This window comes from Pelobates fuscus, chromosome 1, assembly GCF_036172605.1.
Source record: "Pelobates fuscus isolate aPelFus1 chromosome 1, aPelFus1.pri, whole genome shotgun sequence".
Taxonomy (NCBI): Eukaryota; Metazoa; Chordata; class Amphibia; order Anura; family Pelobatidae; genus Pelobates; species Pelobates fuscus.
The window spans coordinates 113188041-113213473 of NC_086317.1; the positions used below are offsets into that span (position 1 = coordinate 113188041).

Consider the following 25433-nt stretch of genomic DNA (forward strand, 5'->3'; position numbering starts at 1 on the left):
TTTATAAAAAAGATACATAATAGAGTGGTGAGTTAATAAAAGTTTAATGGGTAGCAGTGCAACGTTCAGTTTTGAAGTACAGCAAAAACAATGTTGTTTACAGGTTTAGTCATGTTAGGCTTCTGTGCTTGGGGAGTTTGTCACATGTCTAATTTCTCCTGGGATCGAACTACTTTTAAATACAATATCAAAGAAGCCAAGCAGAGAAGTGCTTTGATTGCAATTATCCTTCCCCCCCCCCCCCCCCCAATACTACAGAAAGTTGTTGTTAAAATTGTCCATACATTTTATATAGATATTTTGGTGCAGATGTTTCTAATCGTACACCTCTTAACATTTATATGTCTTTTCAAACATAAAGCACCATACAGTTTCTTAAATGTGTATCCAGGTATAGTAGGATGTCTTCCAGCTATAGTTTTTTTAGAATTCAGTTTAAAGGGGACTGCATGAAAAATCTGTATATAATCTTATCTGATTTCTACCAGGTGCACAAGTGTGTGCATGTTGGCCAACATATCCTGCATGAGTGTGTGTTAAGCTATACATTAACAGGCCCACTGTTCTACCTCTTGTGTCTCAAGAGGAGCAGGCTTACTGTTATCTCTTGGGAAAATCCATTCACAAAGGTACTCCACATGCATGCAACTAACTTGGCTTGCAAAGTTCATAACATACTATAATTTTGCTGAGATTATAAATTTAACACAAATGCATGATGTGTTTATTATAATGTAGTTTAATCTGGCTTGGTAAATAAAGCATGGCCAAAAGCCAAATTTCTTTGTACTTTGTATACTGTCAGGCTAGAATAATACAGGGTTTTATCATCCTGAAACTTTTACTAGTCAAAAATGTAACTTTTACTAATCCACAGTTCATCATTTCCTTGTTGCACCAGAAAGTTAACCTTTTCCGCTAGATTCTCTTACTTTTATGGCCTTTTTGTGTGTAAGTTTCTAGCCCTGGGAGTGTATATGGAATTCCCTAAATATGTTACTTTAGTTGACCTAATAATGAGTAAGGCACCTTTTTGTTTTCAGAAAAATGTTGTGGGGTATAACACCATTCTTTAAAGTGACATTATAGTTACCAGAGCAACTGCAGCTTAATGTAATTATGGTGTCTATAGCCTGTCCATGCAGGCATTTAAAAAAAAAAAAAATATTCATTTTTGCAGTGCATTGCATAAACCATACATTGAACAGTACTTTGCGGTGTAGAGGTTCCAATGCATAACGTAGTATGGGTAGAAAACATTGAGTAACTGTACAAGTTTTTTAATTTTATACATGCTGTGAACGTGGGCCTAGGTCCTTCTGTAGGGGGTAGGACACGTCTTATGTCTGTGCGTGCGGCATATGGGTGCTTAGAGGGATTTTTAGTGAGGGTGCTATGCGTGCATAGAGGTGAGAGGACACAGTAGTGCCTTATTAGAGGTGCTGAGGGTGATTGGGTGTAGCTTCTCCTTAGTGTGGCTACGCAAGCTGGTGGTTGTGCTGGTGGTTATGCCTTGAGTGAGAGATTTCCTAACCAAGAGAGTTGCAGGGTGGGGGGGAGCCGATGATGTAGGAAGCGTGTGCATGTTGTCCTTTTCGTTTGGTGGGCTACCTGGTCCAGGGTTAGTTTGTACATCTGTGTGGCTATTGCCATGCTGTGACTTTAATGGATGGGCACATAGTGTCGTAGATTTAAAAAAAATAATACTAATAATAAATTCAAATAAGGAAAATCAGAGCAAAAAAACATCATATAAGCCGAATCGGCAGAAAAGTTGAGCTAAAACAGTTGCAGTCTTTAGACTTGCTAAGGGCATGCCTGGATCTGGGATAGGCTTCCTTCCGTGGGTTCTTGTGCCTTGCGGTTAGCCAGTCCCCTGAGGCTGTCTTGGTTCCGTGGCCTGGGAGCTCCTGGCCCGCGGGAAAAATAGTGCAACGTGTTCCGGGTCCCAATTAAGACTAGTGGGTTTTGGGGGAGAATTAGCAGTTAGGATCTCCAGTCCTAGTGTCTCTAAGAATGTGGGTGCCTCCTCCATCGAGGCGAACGTGTGTTCGGTTCCGTTACGGTGTACCACCAGGAATCCGTTTGTCCCCATCTGTAAGTGATGCCTGAGGATCTTAGGCCGCTGATGAGAGAGTTGAAAGTTTTATGCCACATGAGGGTGGCCTTCGTCAGGTGGCCCTCAAAGGCCAGAGGTGTTTTACCTTTTTAGAGCTGACATGATCTGTATCTTATCATGGACCGTTAGGCACCTGAGTATCACGTCTCGGATCACGTTTAAAGGCGCCTTTGCTTATGTGGGTAGGCGGTATATCTTTTTGGTGGCCAGTTTCTTTGCTGTAGTGTGAGGTAAGATTGTGGCCAGTAGGCATCTGGTGTAGTGCGGCAGTTCGTCTGGTGTGATTTCTGCCGGGATGCCCCTTGTTTTTATGTTTGTACGTCATTGACATTCTTCCATGACTGTCAGTTGTTGTGCCCAGATTTCCTGCACTCAGCCTTGGAGCTCAGCTAGGCGAGACTGCAGGTCCGTGATGGTTTTATTCGGATGCTTGCACTCTGTCTGCGATGGCTTTCACATCCTTCTTGATGGGAGCAATACCGCTGCCAAGATTTTGTGGAAGTCTGACAGCAATATTTTCAGGTCAGGCCTGGTGGTTGGAGTTTCAGGCTGTGAATGACTCTCTCTAATTGAGTGTCCAGCTAGGTCTCAAGCTCAGTTTGCTCTGTATGGGGAGTGTGGCTTACGGGGCGCTTGGTTTCCACAGGAGCGGTTTTAGGCTGTGTAGGCCGTTGGAGCATGGCTCGATATCTCTGCTGTCTGCCACAGGTTGTGGTCGCAGTGAGGGGCATATGGGCAGGCTGATCTGACCTCGTTGGGAAGGCACCTTCCCATGTTTTTCTCGCTGTGTTACCGCTAATTATTGCCTCTTGGCCTGGAAATGTTAGCGTGGGGTAGGCCCCAATTTTCCACTTCAGCTGAGTGGAACCTGCGAAGAATGGGATCTATTGCCTTACGAGGAGTTAAGGAGTCTTGCTGGCAGCTTTATGGAGCTGGATTGGCTTGGGGTAGTTAGATATTCCTTGGATAGTAGGTTTTGCAGAGAAACATGCAAGAATGGCGTTTGTTCAGGTTGATGTTCAAGCTCTGCCCCCGTACTGCAGGCATTGTAATGTAAACTCTGCCTTTTCAGAGAAAAAACAGTGCTTACATTGCTGGCTGTCACTCAGAGGTGCTTCCTGGGTCACAATGTGCAGCACTGAAGTTCAGTGTCTCTCCATGCTTTGCATGTCACGAATACATGTGTATATGCCTATATAGTTTTCCTTTTAGGGGAACCGTGACTTTTCTTTCATTTACAACATTAGATATAACATTGAAAATCACCCTGTAATGCATGTTAAGATTCCACAAAATGCTTTGTCTTAAATTTATATTACAGGTTTAGTAAATGACATCATAGTCCAGTTTAGACAAGCAAAGCCAAGGCAAGCATTGCAAATGAGGAGGAGAAATCAAAACATGGTTTAATTTCTCCTCCTCTCTATATGCTTTCGCTATGCTGACTGCCAGGTGCGAAGGACAAAGCTGTAACAATGATTGACAGGGAGTTAATATGTAGGCTCCCATTTACAGAATACATAGGTGTGGATTTGTACATTATCTTTATTTTACACACCTCACTAATATTCACATTTGTTAATGATTGGGATAAGTAAGCATAATATTAAAAATCATAGGAAGTGACAGTTCCACCTTGTAATTCTAATACAATCCAAAGATATCGTAAAACAAAGTAGGGATTACTTTTTCTTTTGGTAAAGTCTGAGGTTGAGAAAAGGTGGAGCTCTGCCATCACCTTTTGTCAAATCTCTGCAGCTGTGAGGTTCAAGACAGCTGTGAAATTCTCCATAGATCTCACATGGCTCCTGGCATTTGAAGCACCAGTAACCACGAAGAACAGCAAGACAAAGATGGCGGCCGCCGCGAAGGCAGACTTGAGGTAAGTAAAACTTGCCTCCGCTACACCCTGCAGCCATGGAACCCGAATCAGATTTGTCAGTTTCAGAGGTCTTTGCGAAATATGACAGATCCACTTTAAGAGGAGGTGGATCTTGTGGCTAAAGGATTGTTCTTCTCAGAAGAATGACATCTAGCAGGAAATTTTTTTTTTTATATTCTTGATTTATTCTTTATTCTTGATTTTTGATGTCAGCTACTACAGGATTACCAAAGTTAGAAATCCGAAACCTCCTTTATTATTCTGACAGTATGAATGTACCACAAGCTCACATAACTGACAATCCACAAATAAAAGTTCCCACAGCAATACAATTCACTATACGTTATTGGTATTATGATAGTACAGCAGAAGTAAATCTTACCATAGAGCTTTGCAGCATTTACATAATGTACCCTCTTAGTTTCTGTTGTTTCTGCGCATTTAAAGAACTTAAAGGGACACTATAGTTACCCAGACAACTTCAGCTCAATGAAGTGGTCTGGGTGCCAGGTCCCTCAGGTTTTAACCCTGCAGATGCACACATAGAAGTTTCAGAGAAACTGTAAGGGTAAGCAAGCCTCTAGTGGCTGTCTTCCGGACAGCCACTAGAAGCGCATCTGCGACGCTGGAGGCATATTATGCCTCCATCACGCAGAGCGTCCATAGGAAAGCATTGAGAAATGCTTTCCTATTGACAGCTTGAATGCACGCGTGGCACTTGCTGCACATGCGCATTCGGCTCTGCTGACGTCGGCGGGGGAAGAGAGGTCACCAGTGCCAAGAAAGCTCGGCGCTGGAATAAGGTAAGCTGCTGAAGGGGTTTTAACCACTTCAGCGCCGCGGGAGGGGGACCCTGAGGGTGGGGGCACCCTCAGGGCACTATAGTGTCAGGAAAACCACTTTGTTTTCCTGACACTATAGTGATCCTTTAATTAGTAAATGCAGTTTAGCAAGTGTTTTTATATTCCAATAGATTAAGTTGTGTGTGAGTTTATTTTTATTCTAGTTTAGCTTTTTTTAGATATTGGATTGATAAACTGTAATACACTTTGTGTAATGCTCAAATAGACTATACCTTCACTGTGACCCGACTTGTTGGACTCCTGCCTAATCTTAGTTAAATGACTTATACAGCATGATTCTAACAAAAGTAGGTGTGAGGATCTATTCTATCTTGAAGGATAATCTGAGCCAAGGGATAACTATTACAGGGTATCATGAAGCTTACTGTCAGCTTTCATTAATGTTGCCAGACACTTACACACTTAAATCTAAGAAACCTTCTGGTTGAGCATAAACCTTTGTAACAGGGCCAGTACAGCAAAGCGATTACTGGGTGGAAGAAACAGTAAAATATAAATGGTAATTATTTCTAAATAAAGCTCCGTGTGCAATTAGAAAGAAATCATGGTTGATCAATGCAAAATGGGGAGCAAAGCCTGTAGGATAAAGAGGGCTGGATTAAATAGGGACTAATGGAGCTAATGCTCTAGGCACATAACAATAGAATAACCCATCGATTTAGGTGGGAAAACCTATTCTGTACCAAAATGTATATCAGAATTCTGCCGAATAGTAAGAATGGACGGAGAGAAGTGAGTAAGAGTTCTGAGGAGAGAGGATTCTTGGATTGGGATATGAGAGAGAGAGAGAACGAGAGAGCAGTGGAGAGCTTTTGGTCTTATAAAATAAGACATATTTACTACATATAACCCCCTTTTTACTTTTTCATGGTCCTGTCCCGCTTTCAGGGTCCTGTCCTGATTTAGTTATGTTGTTCCGTATTCGCTCTAGTACAATGTATAGAGTGCTTCAGCTGTAGGTGCTTGACACGGCTCCTTATGCCGTTGAGGTTGAGGGTGGGGGCACCCTCAGGGCACTATAGTGCCAGGAAAACGAGTATGTTTTCCTGGCACTGTAGTGGTCCTTTAAATGCATTGCAAGAGATGAAGAAATCTTCAGTCAAAAGCTTTTCATATAGGTGAGTAATGTTACTGAGATATAGGCATTTCAATAAAAAAAAAAAAAAAAAAAAAACAGGTGGGAGGCGCAGAGGGAGCTATAGTGCCATAAATAAAGCTTGTATTTCTGACACTATAGTATCCCTTTTAATGAAGCAATTTTGGTGTACAAACCATGCCCCTGCAGTCTCACCGCTTAATTCTCTGTGACTATAGTGTCCCTTTAACCCCTTAAGGACCGGACTGTTTTTGCGATGTTGTACATTTGCGACCAGGCATCTTTTTACACTTTTGTGGTGTTTATGTTTAGCTGTAATTTTCCGCTCTCTCATTTACTGTTCCCATACAAATTACCGTATTTTTCGCTCCATAAGACGCACCTCACCATAAGACGCACCTAGTTTTTAGAGGAAGAAACCCAGGAAAAAAAAATATTCTGAACAAACTGTCCCATAGTGTTTCTTACTATGGGACAGTTTGTACAGAATATTTTTTTTCTCCCCTGTCCCATAGTGTCCCCCCCTCCCCACAGACTTCATCTCCCCCCCCCCTCCCCACAGACTTCATCTCCCCCCCCCTCCCCACAGACTTCATCTCCCCCCCCCCTCCCCACAGACTTCATCTCCCCCCCCCTCCCCACAGACTTCATCTCCCCCCCCCTCCCCACAGACTTCATCTCCCCCCCTCCCCATAGACTTCATCCCCCCCCATAGACTTTATCCCCCTCCCCATATTCTTCTCTCCCATACTGTCCCCCTCCCCTTGTCCCATAATTACTTACCTGTCTTGTAGCGTTGGCCGGCAGCACAGGGCGCACCGCAGTAGTGGAACTTGAATTTCATGTTCCGGTTTCCGGCGGGACTGAAAGGAAGTGTGCACACTTCCTTTCAGTCCCGCCGGAAACCGGAACATGAAATTCAAGTTCCACTACCGCGGTGCGCCCTGTGCTGCCGGCCAACGCTGCAAGACAGGTAAGTAAACCTTCATATTCGCTCCATAAGACGCACAGACATTTCCCCTCACTTTTGAGGGGAAAAAAAGTGCGTCTTATGGAGCGAAAAATACGGTATATATTGTTTTTTTCAGGACAAAAGGGGCTTTCTTTACATACCATTATTTATATAATCTCATGTAATTTAATTTTAAAAAAAAATGAGAAAATATGATGAAAAATTGAAAAAAATACATGTTTTTTGACTTTTATGTGAAAAATCTTTTACTCATCTACAAAAGCGAATGAAAAAAACTGCTAAATAGATTCAAAAATTCTGTCCTGAGTTTAAAAATACCCAGTGTTTACATGCTTTTTGCTACTTTTTTGCATGTTATAGGGCTATAAGTACAAGTAGGATATTGCGGTTTCAAAACATACATTTTTAAAATGTATCAATAGTGACATTGTAACACTATTATCTGTCATAAATCGCTGAATAACACCCCACATGTACATATTTTTTTTAAAGTAGACAACCCAGGGTATTCAATATGGGGTATGTCCAGACTTTTTTAGTAGCCACTTAGTCGCGAACACTGGCCAAAGTTAGCGTTCATATTTGTTTGTGTGTGAAAAAAGTTAAAAACTAAATTGAACGCTAATTTTGGCCAGTGTTTGTGACTAAGTGGTTACTAAAAAAGACTGGACATACCCCATTTGCAATACCTTGGGTTGTCTTCTTTTGCAAATGGTATGCCATCATGTGGGTAATTCTCATTCCTGGGCTACCATACGCTCATTCCTGGGCTACCATACGGGGGGGGGTGGGGGGGGGGGGGGGGGGGGGGGGGGGGGGGTGCCCAGACCTTGTGCTTTGTCAGGGGCCCCAAAATTTCTGGTGGCAGCCCTGAGAGTAAGGTTTCACTAGTGAATTTTCTAATTAAACTGGTCTGTCTGGAAAATGGATTTAGGAGGAGTGAAGGTGAATGTATGTCAGGATGAAGTTGCAAGATTACAACAAATACTCTTTATCGTTATGGCTCTTCTGTGAATAGCATTGTGACCTTGATTTCCTTCTCACAGCTGCAGTTATAAGCCAGTCTTGAAGGAGAGATGGGAACAGGTTACTGTATGCACCATAACCTTTACAATAATGTAAACTTGGTACTCAGAGCACAGTGGTTCTCAACCCAGTCCTCGAGGCACGTTTTGTCTGTATTCAAAAATGGACAGTGTTTGTAAAAGTTTATATATGGTACTCATGGCATGCCTCGAGGACTGGATTGGGAACCACTCAATTAGCTGAGCACATTTAAGCACAATTACAGCTTTTTGATAATTTAACCTGCTAAATTATTAATTAAGCTATCCGAGAGTGTTAGACTATCACATGGAAATATGAGAACTAGGAATTTGTGCTCTCTGGTTGTTATTGTATGGATGTGGTCCTTAATGGTTATGAATATAAGAAGTAGTCTCATTATTCAGACAGTGGCAAAGAAAAGTTTTATGGCACCATTTACAATATCCATAAGTTTACCATTATTGATACATATTGAGCTTTTATGAAGAAGTCGGAGGTGGAGACTTAGAAGAATGAGCATTTTGAAGTTTTGTATTCTGATTCCACAGCTCTGGGTTTGTTTTTTTCTTACCAGAGGCATGAAGATCTTTCTAGGTTGAAATATTGCCAGATCATTCATTTGGCTGAATAACAGCTGTGGTAGAATCTCGGTAAAAATAATTTTAGTAGGCCGAGATTACCACGTGGCATGTGTACGTGCATATGCTGACGTATCGATCAGTTGGTTGCACGAGGCAAGATACGATCAGTAGTGTACGGAGCATGTGCAAGAATACAGGATATAGTATTCCCCTCCTCCATTGTGCTGGACAGGCCATGCGGTCAAGCAGGAAGTTAATTCTTATTTGTATTGATTGGTCAAGAGAATGTGTGGGTGGAGCTTAATATGGGAGGAGTTATGTGCCTATATAAGGAGCCTGCACTATTGTCCGGGGCTCAGAACTTGCTGTATTTTGGTGACATTAGTCCCTCTGAGTCCCGATCGGTGATCCAATAAAGAATCTCTTCCTTCCTGAAGAAACCTGTGTCCATCTCTCTGTGCTTGGCTTCCGTCAGTTTCTCCGGTATCATGGACATGAGGGTGGTTCAGGGCCTCTAAGGGAAGTATGTTTGCAAAGTGCTGCAGTTATGATTTACTACCCGTGACAATGGGTTAAGGTGAAGTTTCGGTTTCGGTTTGTTTGTTTTTGTTTTAGTGTTGCATGGAGTCCCTCTTAATACCATACATCATTTATCCTAACCATGGAAAAAAAAAAGGTCAAATATTTATAGAACTGTAATTTATCTATTTTGGGTCGGTGTTTTGTGTAGAAACTAAATAAAGGTTTAATTTATGAAACCTGTTAAAGCCTTTTTGTACTTCTCTTTTTATGAGCCCTTTACCAGAATGCCATGTGTTTCAGTGAAAAATCTTATATGTAATCATTAAGGATAGTGACTAGGGATATAATTGTGGATGTTTTTGGTCATAAAACCAGCAAATGTATAGGTTTAGTTGTAATTTAATTTTTTTTTTTTTTTGCTGGGGCAAAAAATAACTACTGACATGGCTACCACATTTCTTCCCAATATTCTGCAGTGTAGGATGTCACAGAGGATTTTCTATATGTGTAAGAGTAATATATGCAAACTTGCTATTTGTTAAAGGGACACTATAGTCACCAGAACAACTACAGCTTAATGTAGTTGTTCTGGTGAATATAATCATTATATGCAGGCCTTTTTTATGCAAACACTGCTTTTTCAGAGAAAAGACAGTGTTTACAATGCCCCAAGGGACACCTCCAAGTAGCCACTCCTGAGATGGCCACTAGAAGTGCTTCCTGGCTCAGTGCTGCACAGTAGGCAGCAGTGCCGTTAAGCATGGGTATGCTGAATTTTCCCTCATAGAGATGCATTGATTCAATGCATCTCTATGGGGAGGTGCTGATTGGCCAAAATGGCGTTTGGCCACGCCGCCTTGCCATTTTAGCCAATGCAATGCTTTCCCCATGGGAAAGCATTGGATTGGCTAAAAATTGCCAATTCTGATGGTCACCAATGGGCGGGGCCAGCGCTGGTGGACCCGCACGGTACTGGAAATAATGTGAGTTTTATTAACTTTTATGGGGGGGGTGCGGAACAAGCCCCTCTGACTGAGTAGTGGCCACTGAAGGTATCCCTAGAGTGTAATGTAAACACTGCCTTTTCTCTGAAACAAAATGTTTACAACAGAAAGCCTGCAGGGACTGACTATACTCACCAGAACAACTACATTCAGCTGTAGTTGTTCTGGTGACTGTAGTGTCCCTTTAACCAGCATGGATATTGTGGTATAACCTTTTTAATTCTCTTGTCAATACTTTTCAGATCCCAAATGGTGTCGGAAACCTAGGCATTCACACATTTTTTGGATAACCTAAATAAGCAGAATCTCCACTGCCTTATGTATAATCTTTTAGTATTGTGTTTGTGATGACAGCATAGGCCATGCATTGGTTCTGAATGAGTTAAAAAAAAAAAAACTGCTTGAAGAAACGGTGACATTTTGTGTTTACTTTTGACTAAGGCTTTGTGACAGCATGTGTAAATATAAATATTTTTTTCTATTTATACTCCAGTGTCACATAAAATGTGTTTCCCTGTAGGGAGTGCTTCAGGTTAGTCTGACCTAGCTGTCCCTTTCAAGGAAGACTGTGAAATGGAAAATAAAACTCAACTCAACATAACTGAATCACAGCCAGTTTTGCAATTGTAATACTGATTGCTATGAATCCTTTATCTTCAAACATGCTAAAAGAAATCTGTGCTTTTTAAAGTTCACTTGCCTATAGCTGCCAGTTAATGGGTTTCTCTTTACTTGTAGGAACTGGTACTTTTGGGAGGGTTCATCTGGTGAAGGAGAAGACAGCGAAGCATTACTTTGCCCTAAAAGTTATGAGCATTCCTGATGTCATCCGTCTAAAACAAGAGCAGCACGTGCACAATGAAAAATCTGTCCTGAAAGAGGTTAACCACCCTTTCCTAGTCAAGCTGTAAGTACCAGGGTACTCTATTTTCTTGCTAATTTACACTGGGAGACATCTTCGCACTGAGCAGGTGGAATGTGGCAGCTCACAAAGAAGGGAAATGAGGGAGATCAGTAGTGCACCCTCATAAACATCATTAAAGACTTACTCCAACCATGTCAGTGATTTGAAGTGGTTATGGAGGTAGGAGTCTGTATGTGCAGTGTTTCCATTTGAAACACTGCATATACTGAGTTATTTTTAATTGTGTGCTGGGGCTAGTTGCCAGAATTCTGTCCCAGACTACCCAACTAAATTCTGTGCATATTTTACATGTACCAGCAGTGCACAAGGGGTAGCTTGCTCTCCCCTCCCTCCCGCTTCACTCGTTTAACGGAATCGGAAATTATCCTTCCACCTTCCTGCTCATTTCCCACTCCCCCCTCTCCTTTGTGTTCTATGTTTGAAAATCGGTCCTGTCATAATCTTCTCTATTAGAAGCTTGTAAATGGAAGCTGGCTATGCTGGGTAAAAACATGACAATGGTCATTTTGAATAGTCCCTCTTTTGTCTTTTTAAAAAAAAAAATTACGGTATATCAGAAATAAAGAAAAGAAAAACAGATTCTGAGAGAGGAGGAGGAAACCATAGGAGAAAGGCAAGTTCAGCATGACAGTGCCCTTTAACCCATCAAATAAAATGAGATTGAGTCTAAATTGGGTGGACTAGAGCGAAGGGAAGCCCTTGACTTATTCATAAGAGTTTTACTCCAGGATACTTAAAGGAACACTATAGGGTCAGGAACACAAACATGTACCCCATAGTGTTGAAACCACCATATAGCCACCCTTACCCATGTAAATATAGTAAAATCTTATTTTTGTTCAAGTCTGCAGCTGCTGGCTCTGCCCCTGATTCTCTGAGCCAGTCGCAATGCTTTCACATAGGATTGGCTGAGAATGTCAAGGAGGCAGATTAGGGGCAGAGCCAAACACGGCCCTGGCCAATCAGCATCTCCTCGTAGAGATGAATTAAATCTATGTGAAGCACCTCTAGTAGCCATCTGATGGGAATAATTCTACTCAACAGAACCAATACAATATGTTGTAGTTGTTCTGGTGACTATAGTCTCTCATTAAATATTATATTTATTAACCACAGCACCACAGAGAAACATAGGTTTGATGCCAGATAAAAAGAAAGTGGTACATTTCTTATGGAATCAATGTATTTATTCTTTAAAAGATCTTAAGCTAGTACACTCAAACAATAAACCTTGCCTAGCTAAGTTCCAAAAAAGACAAAAGAAACAACCTTTCCATCCAACTTCAGATTATTGCCTTTGGTTGTAGCTTACTTGTTTTGATGCAAATCCCTTAGACATATGTAAAGTCTTTTCAGTCTCTCATGATATACTATATATAGACACACACACTTTGTTAATGCAGAAATCTATAACATGCTCACACCACCCAGTGCCAGAGTGAAGCTGTATCACACACTGTCCAAGGCTGTGCCTCGGTATCAGAGCTACCTGTCTCCTGTGCTCCTCACCTGTTTTTTTTTTTTTTTTGGACCATGGCACACTTATTGGGAAACATTTCCAAGACACACTTTTTATTTATTTTTTTACATTATTGATCAGCAGGTTATTCATGTCACATTAACTTGTTCATGTCTTAATGCCGATACATTTTTCAAAAACCCATTCAAGTCATGAGGTCAGTGTGTTTGTTGCACATTTTGAGGTGGCTTGAGTTAAACCATTATGTCACAGCGCACTGGTTGAAAAGCACTGCTGTAAAACAAGCAACTTCTCATTACTATATTTGCAGTACTTTACAAATTTTAAATTAATCATCGGTCTTTAAAATATTGCGTAATATACTTTTGCCATTCATTTCTAGCTTTCCAAGCTCTTAAAGGGACACTCCAGGGACCCAGACCACTTCTGCCCATTGGAGTGGTCTGGGTGCCAACTCCCACTACCCTTAATCCTGCAACTGTAAATATTGCAGTTTTCATAAACTGCAATAATTACCTTGCAGGGTTTACTCCACCTCTAGATAGCCACTAGAGGGCACTTCCTGCTTCATAGCACAGGTTTGTGCTAGAGCGTCGCTGGGCGTCCTCACGCTGTGTGAGGACCTCCAGCGTCGCTCAATTCCCCATAGGAAAGCATTGAAAAGCATTTCCTATGCCGCGCATGCGCATTAGGTCTCCTCAGCCGGTGGGCAGGATCAGTCTTCCCCACCGGCGTGACGTGATGAAGGGGAGGAGCAGCGGCTACCCGAAACCCCGACCGAGGGACATCGGCGGGGGTCTCAGGTAAGTCACTGAAGGGGTTTTCACCCCTTCAGCAACTGGGGATGGGTGGTGGGAGGGAGAGGGGACCTGCAGTGCCAGGAAAGCGGATTGTTTTCCTGGCACTGGAGAAAAGGTATACATGTAAGGTGTCATTGTAATCGGAAAAAAATAATTTATACAGTAGTGGGATACGTGGTCTGAGAATATCCCAAAAATAAAACACAAAAGATAAAATATTTGTACCTAGGTTTGTGATAAAATGGGTAAACGAAAAAGTCAAAGTGTAATTCACTCCTTTATCATATTATTTGTTTTAGAACTTTTATGTTTTGTATTGAAATCCTAAACATATTGTTCATTTTAACAAAGAATAACTAATTTATTTTGAGTTAGTTTTCCTTAGTTGCACTTGGTGTGTAGACATTATGAAATGTAGAAAGGAGAAAAAAATGTTTTGTTTGGTTTGGTTTTTTCTTCCAGTATTAATATTGTATCAAAAGAAAGCGATATATCTCCTTTAAGTTCACTCATACATGTTAAATCAATATAAATAAAAAAAGTTGAAATTGTGGTAGATTGAACACGTGGCGAAAGTGACAAAAATGGCCTTAGTCATAAACGTGTCACATCTCAAAAGAATCTTGGTCCTTCGATGTTAAAGATGTATGCCTCCATAGACACTGGGTATGCCAAGAGATGCTCTGAAAAAAGGGAATTTCTACATGCAATATTTTATTTAAATGAATAACATTGTAACAGTCTTGCTTTACGCTTTCAGACAGACTGGGGACCAAAAAAAACTCTCTCTAATAAATATGTAAACCCTTAAATATAATTTTTGCAGTAATGTCTTAAAGTTGTATAAACATATCTGTTTTTTCTTCATATGAAATATTGTCCTATTTACACACCACTCAAAAATTCATAAATGTATTCACTACTTGCGAAGTTTAAAAGGGGAATCGTTGCGTCATGTGAAAATTAAACCAATGAATATAAAAATGTGCAAATATCCCTGGTGTACTGAGATGCCAGCAGAAAATGGCTAATGATCGGACTCGGTAGACTAGTGTATGAGGCTTTCTTTATAAATAGATGAGATATTTCAAGTTTTAGTTTTTGACTTATGAAATCAAAGTACCTTTTTACTGAAATGGTGCAGCTGTATGTGTATTAAATGACATTTTTTTGTCTTTGCTATTTACTCCCCTCTTAAAATATTTAATGTGAGTGATATGCTTAAAAGTGTTATTTTAATGTTCGTAACACATGACTTCTGGACTCTTCTAGGTTTTGGACCTCACACGATGATCGATTTCTGTATATGCTGATGGAGTATGTACCTGGAGGAGAACTTTTTAGTTATTTACGGAATATGGGACGTTTTAATAACAGCACAGGACTCTTTTACTCAACTGAAATCATTTGTGCAATAGAATACTTGCACTCCAAAGAAATAGTTTACAGAGACTTGAAACCTGAAAATATTTTATTAGACAAGGAAGGACACATCAAGCTTACAGATTTTGGATTTGCCAAGAAGCTTTCTGACAGGTAGGACACTACAGACTTTGCATGGCATTATTTTTCCCTTTTCCTTTGGCATTATCTGTCTTTGATATTAAAATATTTAAATTGGCAACTTGGACTGTTGCTTAAAGAGACAGTTTGAACACCTTAACTACTACAGCATGCTTTGCTCATTGTCTGTGACTGATCAGCTGACATTCTGTGCCAATGATCTAACACTACATGGCTTAGCTCGGGAGAGCTGACAAAAGCATCAAAGGAGGAGCTTCTTGATCTTTAGCAGATGTAGTGCTGGTGGGGAATAGCGCTCGGCAGACCCCTGTTAGCAAGTTTAACCATTCTTAAATGATTTGACTACAAACACAGAGTGCCAGGAACTGAAGTGATTGATTATTTAACATCAAATAGTAGTTAATTTCAAATAGCATACGTAAACAGTATGTATTGGTTCTGCCCTTTGAATTGGGCCCCCCACATTGCACAGTGTCTATCACAACATGTTATGGTCTCTTACTGTGGGACACAGTCTGTAGTCACTTGCACATGAGAAGTCTGTGTGTATCATACATAAAAGTTACTGCACTTAATGGCAAGGCCGGACTGGCCCACCGGGATACCGGGAAATTTCCCAGTGGGCCGCAGCACATGAGGGCTGTGCATGTAGGTGCCAACGGGTGGCCGCCTAGCCGGTCCGGCTGCACACTCAGGACTGAAGGAGAGAGCATGTCTCTTTCATGCTCCCTCGCGCGGTTCCCATAATTCCCAGCACAGTATGATGTGGCCGTATAACGTGTGTGTGTGTGTATATGTGTGTATATATATATATATATATATTATATAAATAAACTAATACACACATTAATATACAAGTCATTATATATATATATATATATATATAATGACTTGTATATTAATGTGTGTATTAGTTATATGATTATGCCTATAATATTTACACATCTATTAATGTACATTTATGTATGCATAAAATACAGACAAATGTCATTAATATGTAACATATGTAATGAGCAGATATTGGCCCAGTCTTATTGCAAGGTGCATACTCCAGCACAATAACATATTTAAAGTGAAGAGCGCACCCATAGGACTTCATAATAAACAAGATAACGTCATTTTCTACAGTTGTACACTACATACATTCGCCATTTCAGTCCCACTACCAAACTTTCCTTAAAGGACCACTAAAGTGCCAGGAAAACAAACTTGTTTTCCTGGCACTATATGGTCTTTAGGTCCCACTCCTGCTGGGCTGAAGGGGTTAAAACCCCTTCAGCCACTTGCCTTTCTCCTGCGCCGGGCTCCCTCGGTGCTGGGGAACTCTCCTCCCTCTGCCGATGTCAGCGCCGCATGCGCGGCAAGAGCCGTGCATGCATTCAATCCACCCATAGGAAATTCTATGGACATCCAGCGTGTTCTCACTGTGATTTTCACAGTGAGAAGCACCTCTAGCGGCTGTCAGTGAGACAGCCACTAGAGGCTGGATTAACCCTCAGTGGAATATTGCAGTTTCTCTGATACTGCTATGTTTTCAACTGCAGGGTTAACACTAAAGGGACCTGGCACCCAGACTATTTAATTGAGCTGAAGTGGTCTGGGTGCCTGTAGTGGTCCTTTATTATGTCAAGGTAGTTGGACTGAAACATTGATTACATGCAAAGGCACGTCTTCTTAAAATAAATCTGCACTTTTGTTTATTTTGAAGACTATGAGTGCTTTTTTCACGTTGCAGTAATAATTTTTAATTTTAAGTTATCTGTTCTAACTCTGTATCAGCACACTATGCTGGCGGGACGCATTATTGGGCTGGTAAAGAATTTTTTTTTCAGGGCTGCTTTTAGTTCCCAGTCCGGCCCTGCTTGATGATATAGATTGTCTTAAAAGTACATGCCCATTTATCTGCACTTGATAATATAGGTTTTATCTAAACAAATACATGACAATTTACTCAAGTGCACATTATTATTTAACCTTTGCGTCTAATACAGAAGAGAATGTTAAAGATCCACTCTTTGTAACTACTTCTCTTGATTAGCTCTTTTTTTGTTTTCTCATTTTAAATAGCTGTATAGCCACAGGGCTCTGGATGGAGCAACTGTTTTCTTCTAGTTTTGTGCTAACACATATGCCTGAAGGTGAAGCAGTCCTAGACAATGCAGTAAACATATTGTAGCTGCAGAACATTAAAATTAAGTGGATGTTCCAGGCACCAAAGCGGCAAGAATGCTTCTCTTAACGTGTCATGCAAATGCAACCTATCTAATTGAGCCACTTGCATGGGTTCATGTTAAAATAATAATAATGCAACTACCTAGTTTACGCCGTCATTTTAAATAATTTTATATTATCATCCATATGTGTACGACACACTAACGTGTAACAGAGCATATTTATACATTTCATAGGAATGGAAACAGTTTTCCTTTCACTTGCTTGTATAGCTCAATGTTTTAACTTTAATTTGCCTAAATGACAAATTACAAACTGGGCACAATCCTATGAAAGGACCAGGATTAGCTAAGATATATCTGCTGCTTCTCGGATGACATTATCACCAGTGGAAGCGAATCAGAGCCCAGAAGTTAAAGGTTATCTTTTTCTATGTTGGAAGTATCTCTTTAATCCCTTTATCATACATGAATTGCTATTATTATTATTTTATTATTATTCATGGATTTGCTGTCTTGAAGGGAGTAGAAAAGAAACATACGACCCTTCTAATATGCACATTGTAAGATGTCATGTACCACTCAAACAATGTATACCAACTCATACCAATCATCATTCAGAACATTCAGCACCACAACAGTGGCTGCTAGATAGCATCTTTGCAAGACTGCATTGTTGGAATTGTAACCAAACATAGACACAGAGGAAAATTAATTTAAATGTATTGTATACATTTTAATGCCTGCACATGTTTAATACTTATTTGTACACACATTTCCTCATACTTGGTGCAAATTGATGCAGTAACCCAAACCACCTCACCATGGCAAAACGTTCTTAATGTTCTTTAATGAGGGGATGAGAAGCCCACCCCTAATGCTGTTCTTAATAAAAATAAACAAATTGATTTGAATCTCCAAGGATTTTTTTTTCTATTTCTCTATTAGACTATAGTAACAATTTTGAAATGCATGAATGACTGTGACTTTCTTTTTTCAATTTTGTTGAAAGCACTGTGAGTGTGTTGCAGCAGGTGATGGCTGAGGGCGGTGCATGTCTAATTGGACTTAGTGTGTCACTAGCGGTGCACTTGGAATCTTTCACGGTAATACACTAAAGTAAGAATTGCAGGGAATTTCAAATTTAGGGTCAAAATAGCCAAACTGAAAACAGAAATGACTTGGAGGATTTTTGTAATTTGGGTATTTTGGCTTAGATTTTGAAAATCCCTTTTAATTCCTTGCAATTATCACTGTAGTGAATAACACTGTGTAGATTTATAGTACTTTCAAGAGCGACAAAGATTAGTTTAGAACATATTTAGTACGTGCATGGAACTACCATGGTCGAAGCTGTGACCGGGCCCATCACTCTAGGGGACCCGCTGGGTAATTTTCACACCAGGGCCCCGTGGTTTCTAGTTACGCCTTTGAGTACGTGGTTTGAATGCCAAGTCACATGTGGGCCTCAAAGCATTAAGGGACACTGTGAACATTCCCCAATAATAGGAGCACTGTCAGCCACACTCTTCCGACAGTAGGGGTGCTGTGAGCCCTATATAGAACCTCTTTCCTAGGACTCCTTAAATTTCCCTGAAATGGATCCTGGTTTCTGATGGCTTAATATTTCAGGTGGAAATGTGAACTTTTAACAGTTTCACACCTCCTCTCACCTTATCTCTATGACACCTCACGAAACTACTGTCCAAGGCTGCAGATCACTGGTGATAGTATAATAATCCCTAGAAGTATAGCTTCAACAGTGACACTGTGCATGGTTGAGCATTGCATTAACTAAAGTGTTGTCTGGTGCTAGCAGTGACTGGCATAAGCTTAATTAGAGCAGCAGAAGTCAATGAGCTTTATTTATTTTTTTTTTTTTAAATACTAGTTAAAATATTCTCTGCTCATTTGCTTGTGAACTTGATGGGTTATTTAAAGTAGAATTAGTTTCTCTGCAGTAGACTCTTAATCTCTTGATCTAGTTACTATGGTAGTCTTAGGTTTCACTTCTCTGTGCATTTTCCTGAGACTTCACATCCATGCTCTCATATTTATAGCTCTCCCTGCTTCCTCACAGTAGCGTTACATTTGTTGCTTAGTAAGTTGATGCACACAGGTGATACAAATCTAATTTTCTGATCTAACAAGGTAGAATCTTGCTTTGTACTGGACAGTCACGTGTACTTTACAATGGCGCTGCAGATTACCTATTATCACCCCCCTTTAAATAGTTTGTCTTGTTTATATCTTGGAATATTAAATTACACTGGGCATACATTGAGAGCTGTCACATTTGTGTATGTAAATAGTATTTATTTATTGCATTATTTTCCAGCTGTGGTTTTGGTAACACTAGATTACTAAAAGGATGCAGCAGAATGGATTTTGCTTCCATATATTTAATGCATTGTAGGAATAAAGCAATGAAAATAAGCCAACAATTAAGCAGCAACTTATGAAACTCCCTTGTTTGCCTCTACAGCTTAAAGCGGCACTGTCATGGCCGCATCAGTTTTTTGGGGGGGGGTTTTATTTAACCCCCCCCCCGACTCCACTACATCTAATTGCCCGTCTAATTACCACCAAATGCTCCTAGTCCCCCCCCCCCCCCCAATATTACCTATTTATTCAGCTTTATTTTCCTCTCGTATAGTGGCACTACTGTACAAGTAGGATGTAACTCCTGCTGTGGACAAGAAGCTCCCCCTCAAATTTGAATATTTTGAGACCCCCGCCTGTTGCCCATATAAATCCTGTACCTCCAAGGAAACGCCAGTTCTTCTTGTCCCAGCAACGGGATGGACAGGGCTCCTCCAAGCTCTATAATACGAGGCAGAGATCGGTGCGGTCAGCACAGGCTGCTGACCGGGGAGGTGAGTGCCCAATTGCTCTCCAGGTGGGAGCTGAGCGTCAGAGACTTCCGTTCCAGTGCGTTCCGGAACGCGACTAAAAGCCAGTTTATGTGGCCCCATCCTGAGAGGTCCTGTGCGGACCATGCACCTTACAGCACTTATGCATGCGCACAGCCGTGGAACGCACGGCCGGGAGGTGTTGCGTTCCACTGAACTTTCGATCACGCTACTGCACATGCGTGAAACAGAAGTTTCTTAATTTGGCGCTAAATTCAAAATGTTTTTAACTATAAATGCTGTGCAGGACTTGTCTGACCCCAAGAGTGGGTGCCAGTAGAGGTTCGCTGTGTCACCAGCCCTCCTACACGGTGGTGAGGTTTTTGATTTGAGAATTTAATTTAAATCTCCCTTGAACAGAACATGTCAAGTCCTAATTCACCGGATAAAGCTGAAAAAGATAAGATGTCAGTTCATATCCCTAAAAAGGCCACGAGCAAATCAAAGCAGCCAGATTCAGAGATCTCAATGAACATGACAAAAAGAAAAGGTATTGACACCAAAAGAGTGGGAGGTCGTCTTTGGTTCTTTTCTCAAATATGGAAAGAGACTACATTAAACTACTGGATTCTAAAGACCATTTCAGAGGGATACAGAATCCACTTTACTACGATGCCAAAGCCATCTTTTCTTCTTTCTAAGAACCCATCATGAAATAAATCAGAGGCCCTCCTTGTAGAAACCCTACTCCTTTAACCCCTTAAGGACACATGGCATGTGTGACATGTCATGATTCCCTTTTATTCCAAAAGTTTGGTCCTTAAGGGGTTAATGCAAGGACTTGATAGAGAAAGTACCCAAACACCAGGTTTACTCTCGCCTGTTTTTAGTTCTGAAACCAGACAAATCCTTCCGTCCTATCCTAGACCTCAAGGATGTCAACGCACTTATCCCTTATCAGAGGTTCCGTATGGAGAATCCTGCAAAAGGGATCATTCATGGCAAAGTTAGATTTTAAGGATGCCTACCTCCATGTTCCAATGTCTGTATTTTCTCAGAAGTTTCTAAGGTTTGCAATGCTAGCAGGGAAAAGAAAGATTCTTCATTTTCAGTTCAAAGCCCTTCCGTTCGGTCTATCATCAGCCCCTCGTATCTTTACAAAGATCCTGGCTCCTATTGTAGCAACCTTACGATTAAGAGGTGTAACAAGAGCTCCTTACCTGGGTGATTGGTTCTTAAAAGCAGAATCAGAACATCTTCCAAGGTTAAACATCAAGATCACCAGAAGGGTGGAATTCCTAGATCTACTGGTGGATTCAAGGTCTCTCTCCCTTTCTCTTCCTATGTCAAAACAAATAAGAATCTGCAGGGCCTTTTCAAAATTACAAAAGAATGTTTGCTCCATCAGACAGGCCATAAATGTCCTGGGGCTTCTCACCTCCGCAATCCCAACTGTTTGTTGGGCAAAAGCAGAAATAAGACCCTTACAATCTTGTGCAATGGTCAAGAAAAAAGGAAGATTTGGATTCTGTATTTCGCCTATCAAAGTAAGAAAACACCTAAATTGGTGGAAAAACAAAAACCCTCTTTCCAGAGGACTTTCATTTGAACAGAAAAGATGAATTACCATAACAGATGCCCCCCAAACTGGTTGGGGTGCCCATCTAGGTTCACGATTCATTCAGGTGAAATCGACTTTGAAAGAAGCAAAAGAATACTCCAACTTCAGAGAGATGAAGGCAGGAATGAATGCTCTGAAAGCTTTCAGTCCTGTTATCTCCGATCAAGTTGTAAGAATTCAGTCGGACAACACCACCACAGGGGCTTACTTAAACCGTCAAGGAGGCACAAAAGTAAAATCTCTACAGGATCTGTGCTACCATATCATGTCTTGGGCACAGTCAAAAGTAAACTCACTCTCTGAACGTCATTGCAGACGACCTCAGCAGACAACATTAGTCTCAAACAGATTGGTCTCTAAAACCCCAGATGTTCTCAGAATTACTAATCTGATTCGGCTTACCAGACATCGATCTTATGGCCACAAGAAAAACGGCCTGTCCCTCACCTGGAACTTCAACATGGGAAATGTTTTCCCTCTAATATCCTTGATACCAAGGATTATTCAAAAAATCAGATAGGACAAAGCAAGGGATTTAGCCATTGTGCCCTTCTGGCCAAACAGGAGCTGGTTTTCTGAAATAGAACTTATGACGATTTCATGCTGGGTTCTCTCAATTTCAGGCAACTTCATAGAGCATGTGAATCTTCCAGTAGAGACCCTGGAAATGTTCCACCTGACTGCATGGCTGCTGCAAGGATGATCCTCCGTGAGCAAGGGCTTTCAGGCAGTTTGAGTGACATTATTCTGCCATCGGTCCGTTCATCTACTTCTAAGATATATCTCAGGATTTGGATAAAGTTCCGGAACTGTGTGCTCGGAAAGGCTGCAATCCAGATAATCCATCTATCCCTGATATTTTGTCTTTTTTGCATGATGGGTTTCTAGTTGGTCTAGGTGTTTCAACACTCAAGATCCAAATTTCAGCATTATGTCTCTTCCTTGTGTTTGATATAGCTTCTTACATTCTTATCCGCAGATATTTAAAGTCAATCTTATTAAAACAACCTCCTAAGCTTTCGCCTTTTCCTACCTGGGATTTGTCTTTAGTCCTTCAAGCTCTATGTGAACCTCCATTTGAACCTTTGCAGGATGTTTCCCTAAAGCTGCTTACAATCAAGACTATCTTCTTGGTGGCAATCACCTCCGCAAGGAGGATTGGAAAACTACAGGCTCTTTCTTCAGCTTCTGAGTTTACCTTCTTCCACCAAGACAAAGTGGTCTTCCATCCCAGACCTTCCTTTTTTACCTAAGGTTATTTCAAAGAAATAATCTTTGGAGCTTGAAAGAAAGTGGCATCTCCTAGATGTTAGAAGCACGTTGGCTTTAGGATCTTAGATCATCTCTTTGTCACTTTTCAAGGCTCTTGTAGAGGTAGAGGAGCGTCCAGACCTACTATCGCCAGGTGGCTAACGGAAGCCATTAAACTGGCTTATGAAACCCGAGGTGTTCCCATCAGATTTCCATTGAAGGCCCATTCCACGAGAGCGATGGTAACTTCCTGGTCAGAAAGATCTGCAGCTTCTCCAGAAGATATCTGTAAGGCGGCTACTTGGTCTTCATTCCACACCTTTATAAATCATTATAGGCTGGACATATTTTCATCCTCTGAAGCTGCTTTTGGGCGGAAGGTGCTCCAGGCAGTGGCCTTCTAATTTCTCACCTTTTTTGTTGCAGAGATCTTGTTATATCCCACTTGTACAGTACTGCCACTATACGAGTGGAAAAACAGTAATTTTACTTACCATAAATTACTTTTTCCTTAGTATAGCGGCAGTACTGCCGTTCCCTCCTCTTTTTGTATGGATTAAATTAATTATGCAGTCTACGGTCTCAGTTTGGTTCTTTTTATAACTTTTGTTGCCTTTGCAGTAATGGGTTTATATGGACAGCAGGCGGGATCTCTCTCTTAAATATTCAAATTTGTGAGGGAGCTTATTGTCCACAGCAGGAGTTACATCCCACTTGTACATTACTGCCATTATACGAAGGAATTTACGTTAAGTAAAATGACTGTTTTTATGCCCTGACCTAGGTTCTGGACACTGCTATCTTTGTGTGGTCAGATGAAGTCCCTGTGGGATACGTCATCTGCCCACACTAGATAGTGCTAAAAAAACTTGTGCGCATGCCCAGTTAAACACTTGGGCATTCGCTATTGTCCGAAATTTGGACAGGATTTTCGTCTATTCATTCGTCAGAAAGACGAATGAATGAATAGAAATTTCGGACAAACAAACACCGAATATTAGTGTTCGTTCAATTTATTACAAGGAGGGAGCTACCTCCTTGCAATATGTAAAAATAGAAGCGGCAGGAAGCAGTGCTCCGTGCAATTTCCTAAGCCCCCCCCATGTCCTCCCTGACTTTATGGGGGTCAATATGACCCCCTTATTTACATATGGGAGATTGAGATTTCCCAAATGCCACTACCTCCTGTGGCTGCTCTTTTTTTTTTAAAAGCCCCCCCCCCTCCTTAACTAGCAGGGGTGACATAGTGACGCCCCTACCCCGCGAGTGCGGGCTATTCAACTAAATACGGGACACAGGGTCCCTCTTGGCCTCCACCCATGAGCGGCGGGTGGGGCCTCTAAAAGATCACTGGCCCATGGTGGGGGCTAAATGAAAAAATACCCCCCCTGCCCAGGTGACTAGGGGTCCCCAACCCCTTAGTCACACCCCACCCAAAATATAAAATAATCCCTACCCCCCCCCCCCCCAAAAAAAAGGCCAAAGTAAAATCCATAAAGCTCATGGAACTTAACTAAAATAAAAAGACCAGAGCGCAAAAAAAAACAATCAGAGTGTTCTTAGCCTAATTGCAGGGTGGGGCAAGGCTTTATAAGCCTTCCCCCGCACTGCGTAGCTCAGTCTGCGCGGAGCCCTCCATGGGTGAAGATGGATTATTTTTTTGCGCTCTGGTTTTTTCTTTCGTCGTTTTTTGTTTTTTTTTTGCGCTCGGGTTTTTTATTTTATTTTAAGTTCGGGTATGATGGCTTTTTATTTGGCCTTTTTGGGGCTGAAAAATGAAGATTTTAGGTTTATTTTTTTAAACACTGCTTACTAGACATGCCCCTACTCATGGTATAGCGAGTAGGGGCATATTATTTACTAATACTAAGTAATCTTTACTTAGTATTAGTAAATTTGGCTGAAAGACCAATTTAGGTCTTTCAGCCTTTTAGTAGATAACTCCCTAATTCCCACGGTATCAGGAAGCTATCTACTAAGCGGCTGCAAGATGCATTCGAATGAAATTGCGATCCGAACAAAGTCCCGAATTGCGTTCTAAAAGAAACGAACATACTGTTCTCATTCAGTTAGAACGCAATTCGGCAGTTTCGTCTAAAATGACAGGAAGCATCGTGGGAACACAGAGGAAAGGTAAGGATTATGGGAAAATTGCTCTGACCAGCGGAAATTAAGCTTACTTTGCTCCTCCGCTGGTCAGAGCTGGTCAAGCGGAGGAATCCTCCATAAGGCAAAGAGTCCCTACTTTGTCTTATGATTTTAAAGAAAACTAAAGAAGACAGGAAGAAAAGAATAACAGATCCTGAGAGAGGGGGAGAAGAGGAAGAGATTGAGGAAAGGTAAGTTCGGCATGACAGTGCCGTTTTAAAGATAAAATAAACCAGTGTTTTGGAAAATAAAATAGCCAGAGCATTGCTACATTAGCTATGTTTGCTTTTGTTGCCACCTAGTGGCAGATAGAGCATATGATCTTTTCTTTTTTCTCTCTCTTCACTTCTACTTTGGTTTGCTATATTGTGATAAGAGAAAACCACTTTAATGTACCTATTTTCTTTGCACACACTGACAAACTGTCTCGATGCAAATAATTTGTGTGATCAGTTGAATACTTTTGTGAAAAACATCCACAGGTTTAGATAAATATCTTCAGGTAATTATGCAAATACATTGTGTAGTTTGAATATAATCTATCCGAATGTGGACTGTCATCCACACAACTTTA

At 41.0% G+C, this 25433-nt stretch overlaps 1 protein-coding gene across 1 annotated transcript in view; it reads left to right on the forward strand.

Moving 5' to 3' along the window:
- The window catches only part of PRKX (protein kinase cAMP-dependent X-linked catalytic subunit), a 111484-nt gene that overhangs the window by 60702 nt on the left and 25349 nt on the right, over positions 1-25433 (forward strand). Inside the window, exons 2-3 of the mRNA XM_063450164.1 lie at positions 10826-10994; positions 14565-14828. Coding sequence (XP_063306234.1) covers positions 10826-10994; positions 14565-14828 — 433 coding nt within the window. The remainder of the gene's footprint in view (positions 1-10825; positions 10995-14564; positions 14829-25433) is intronic.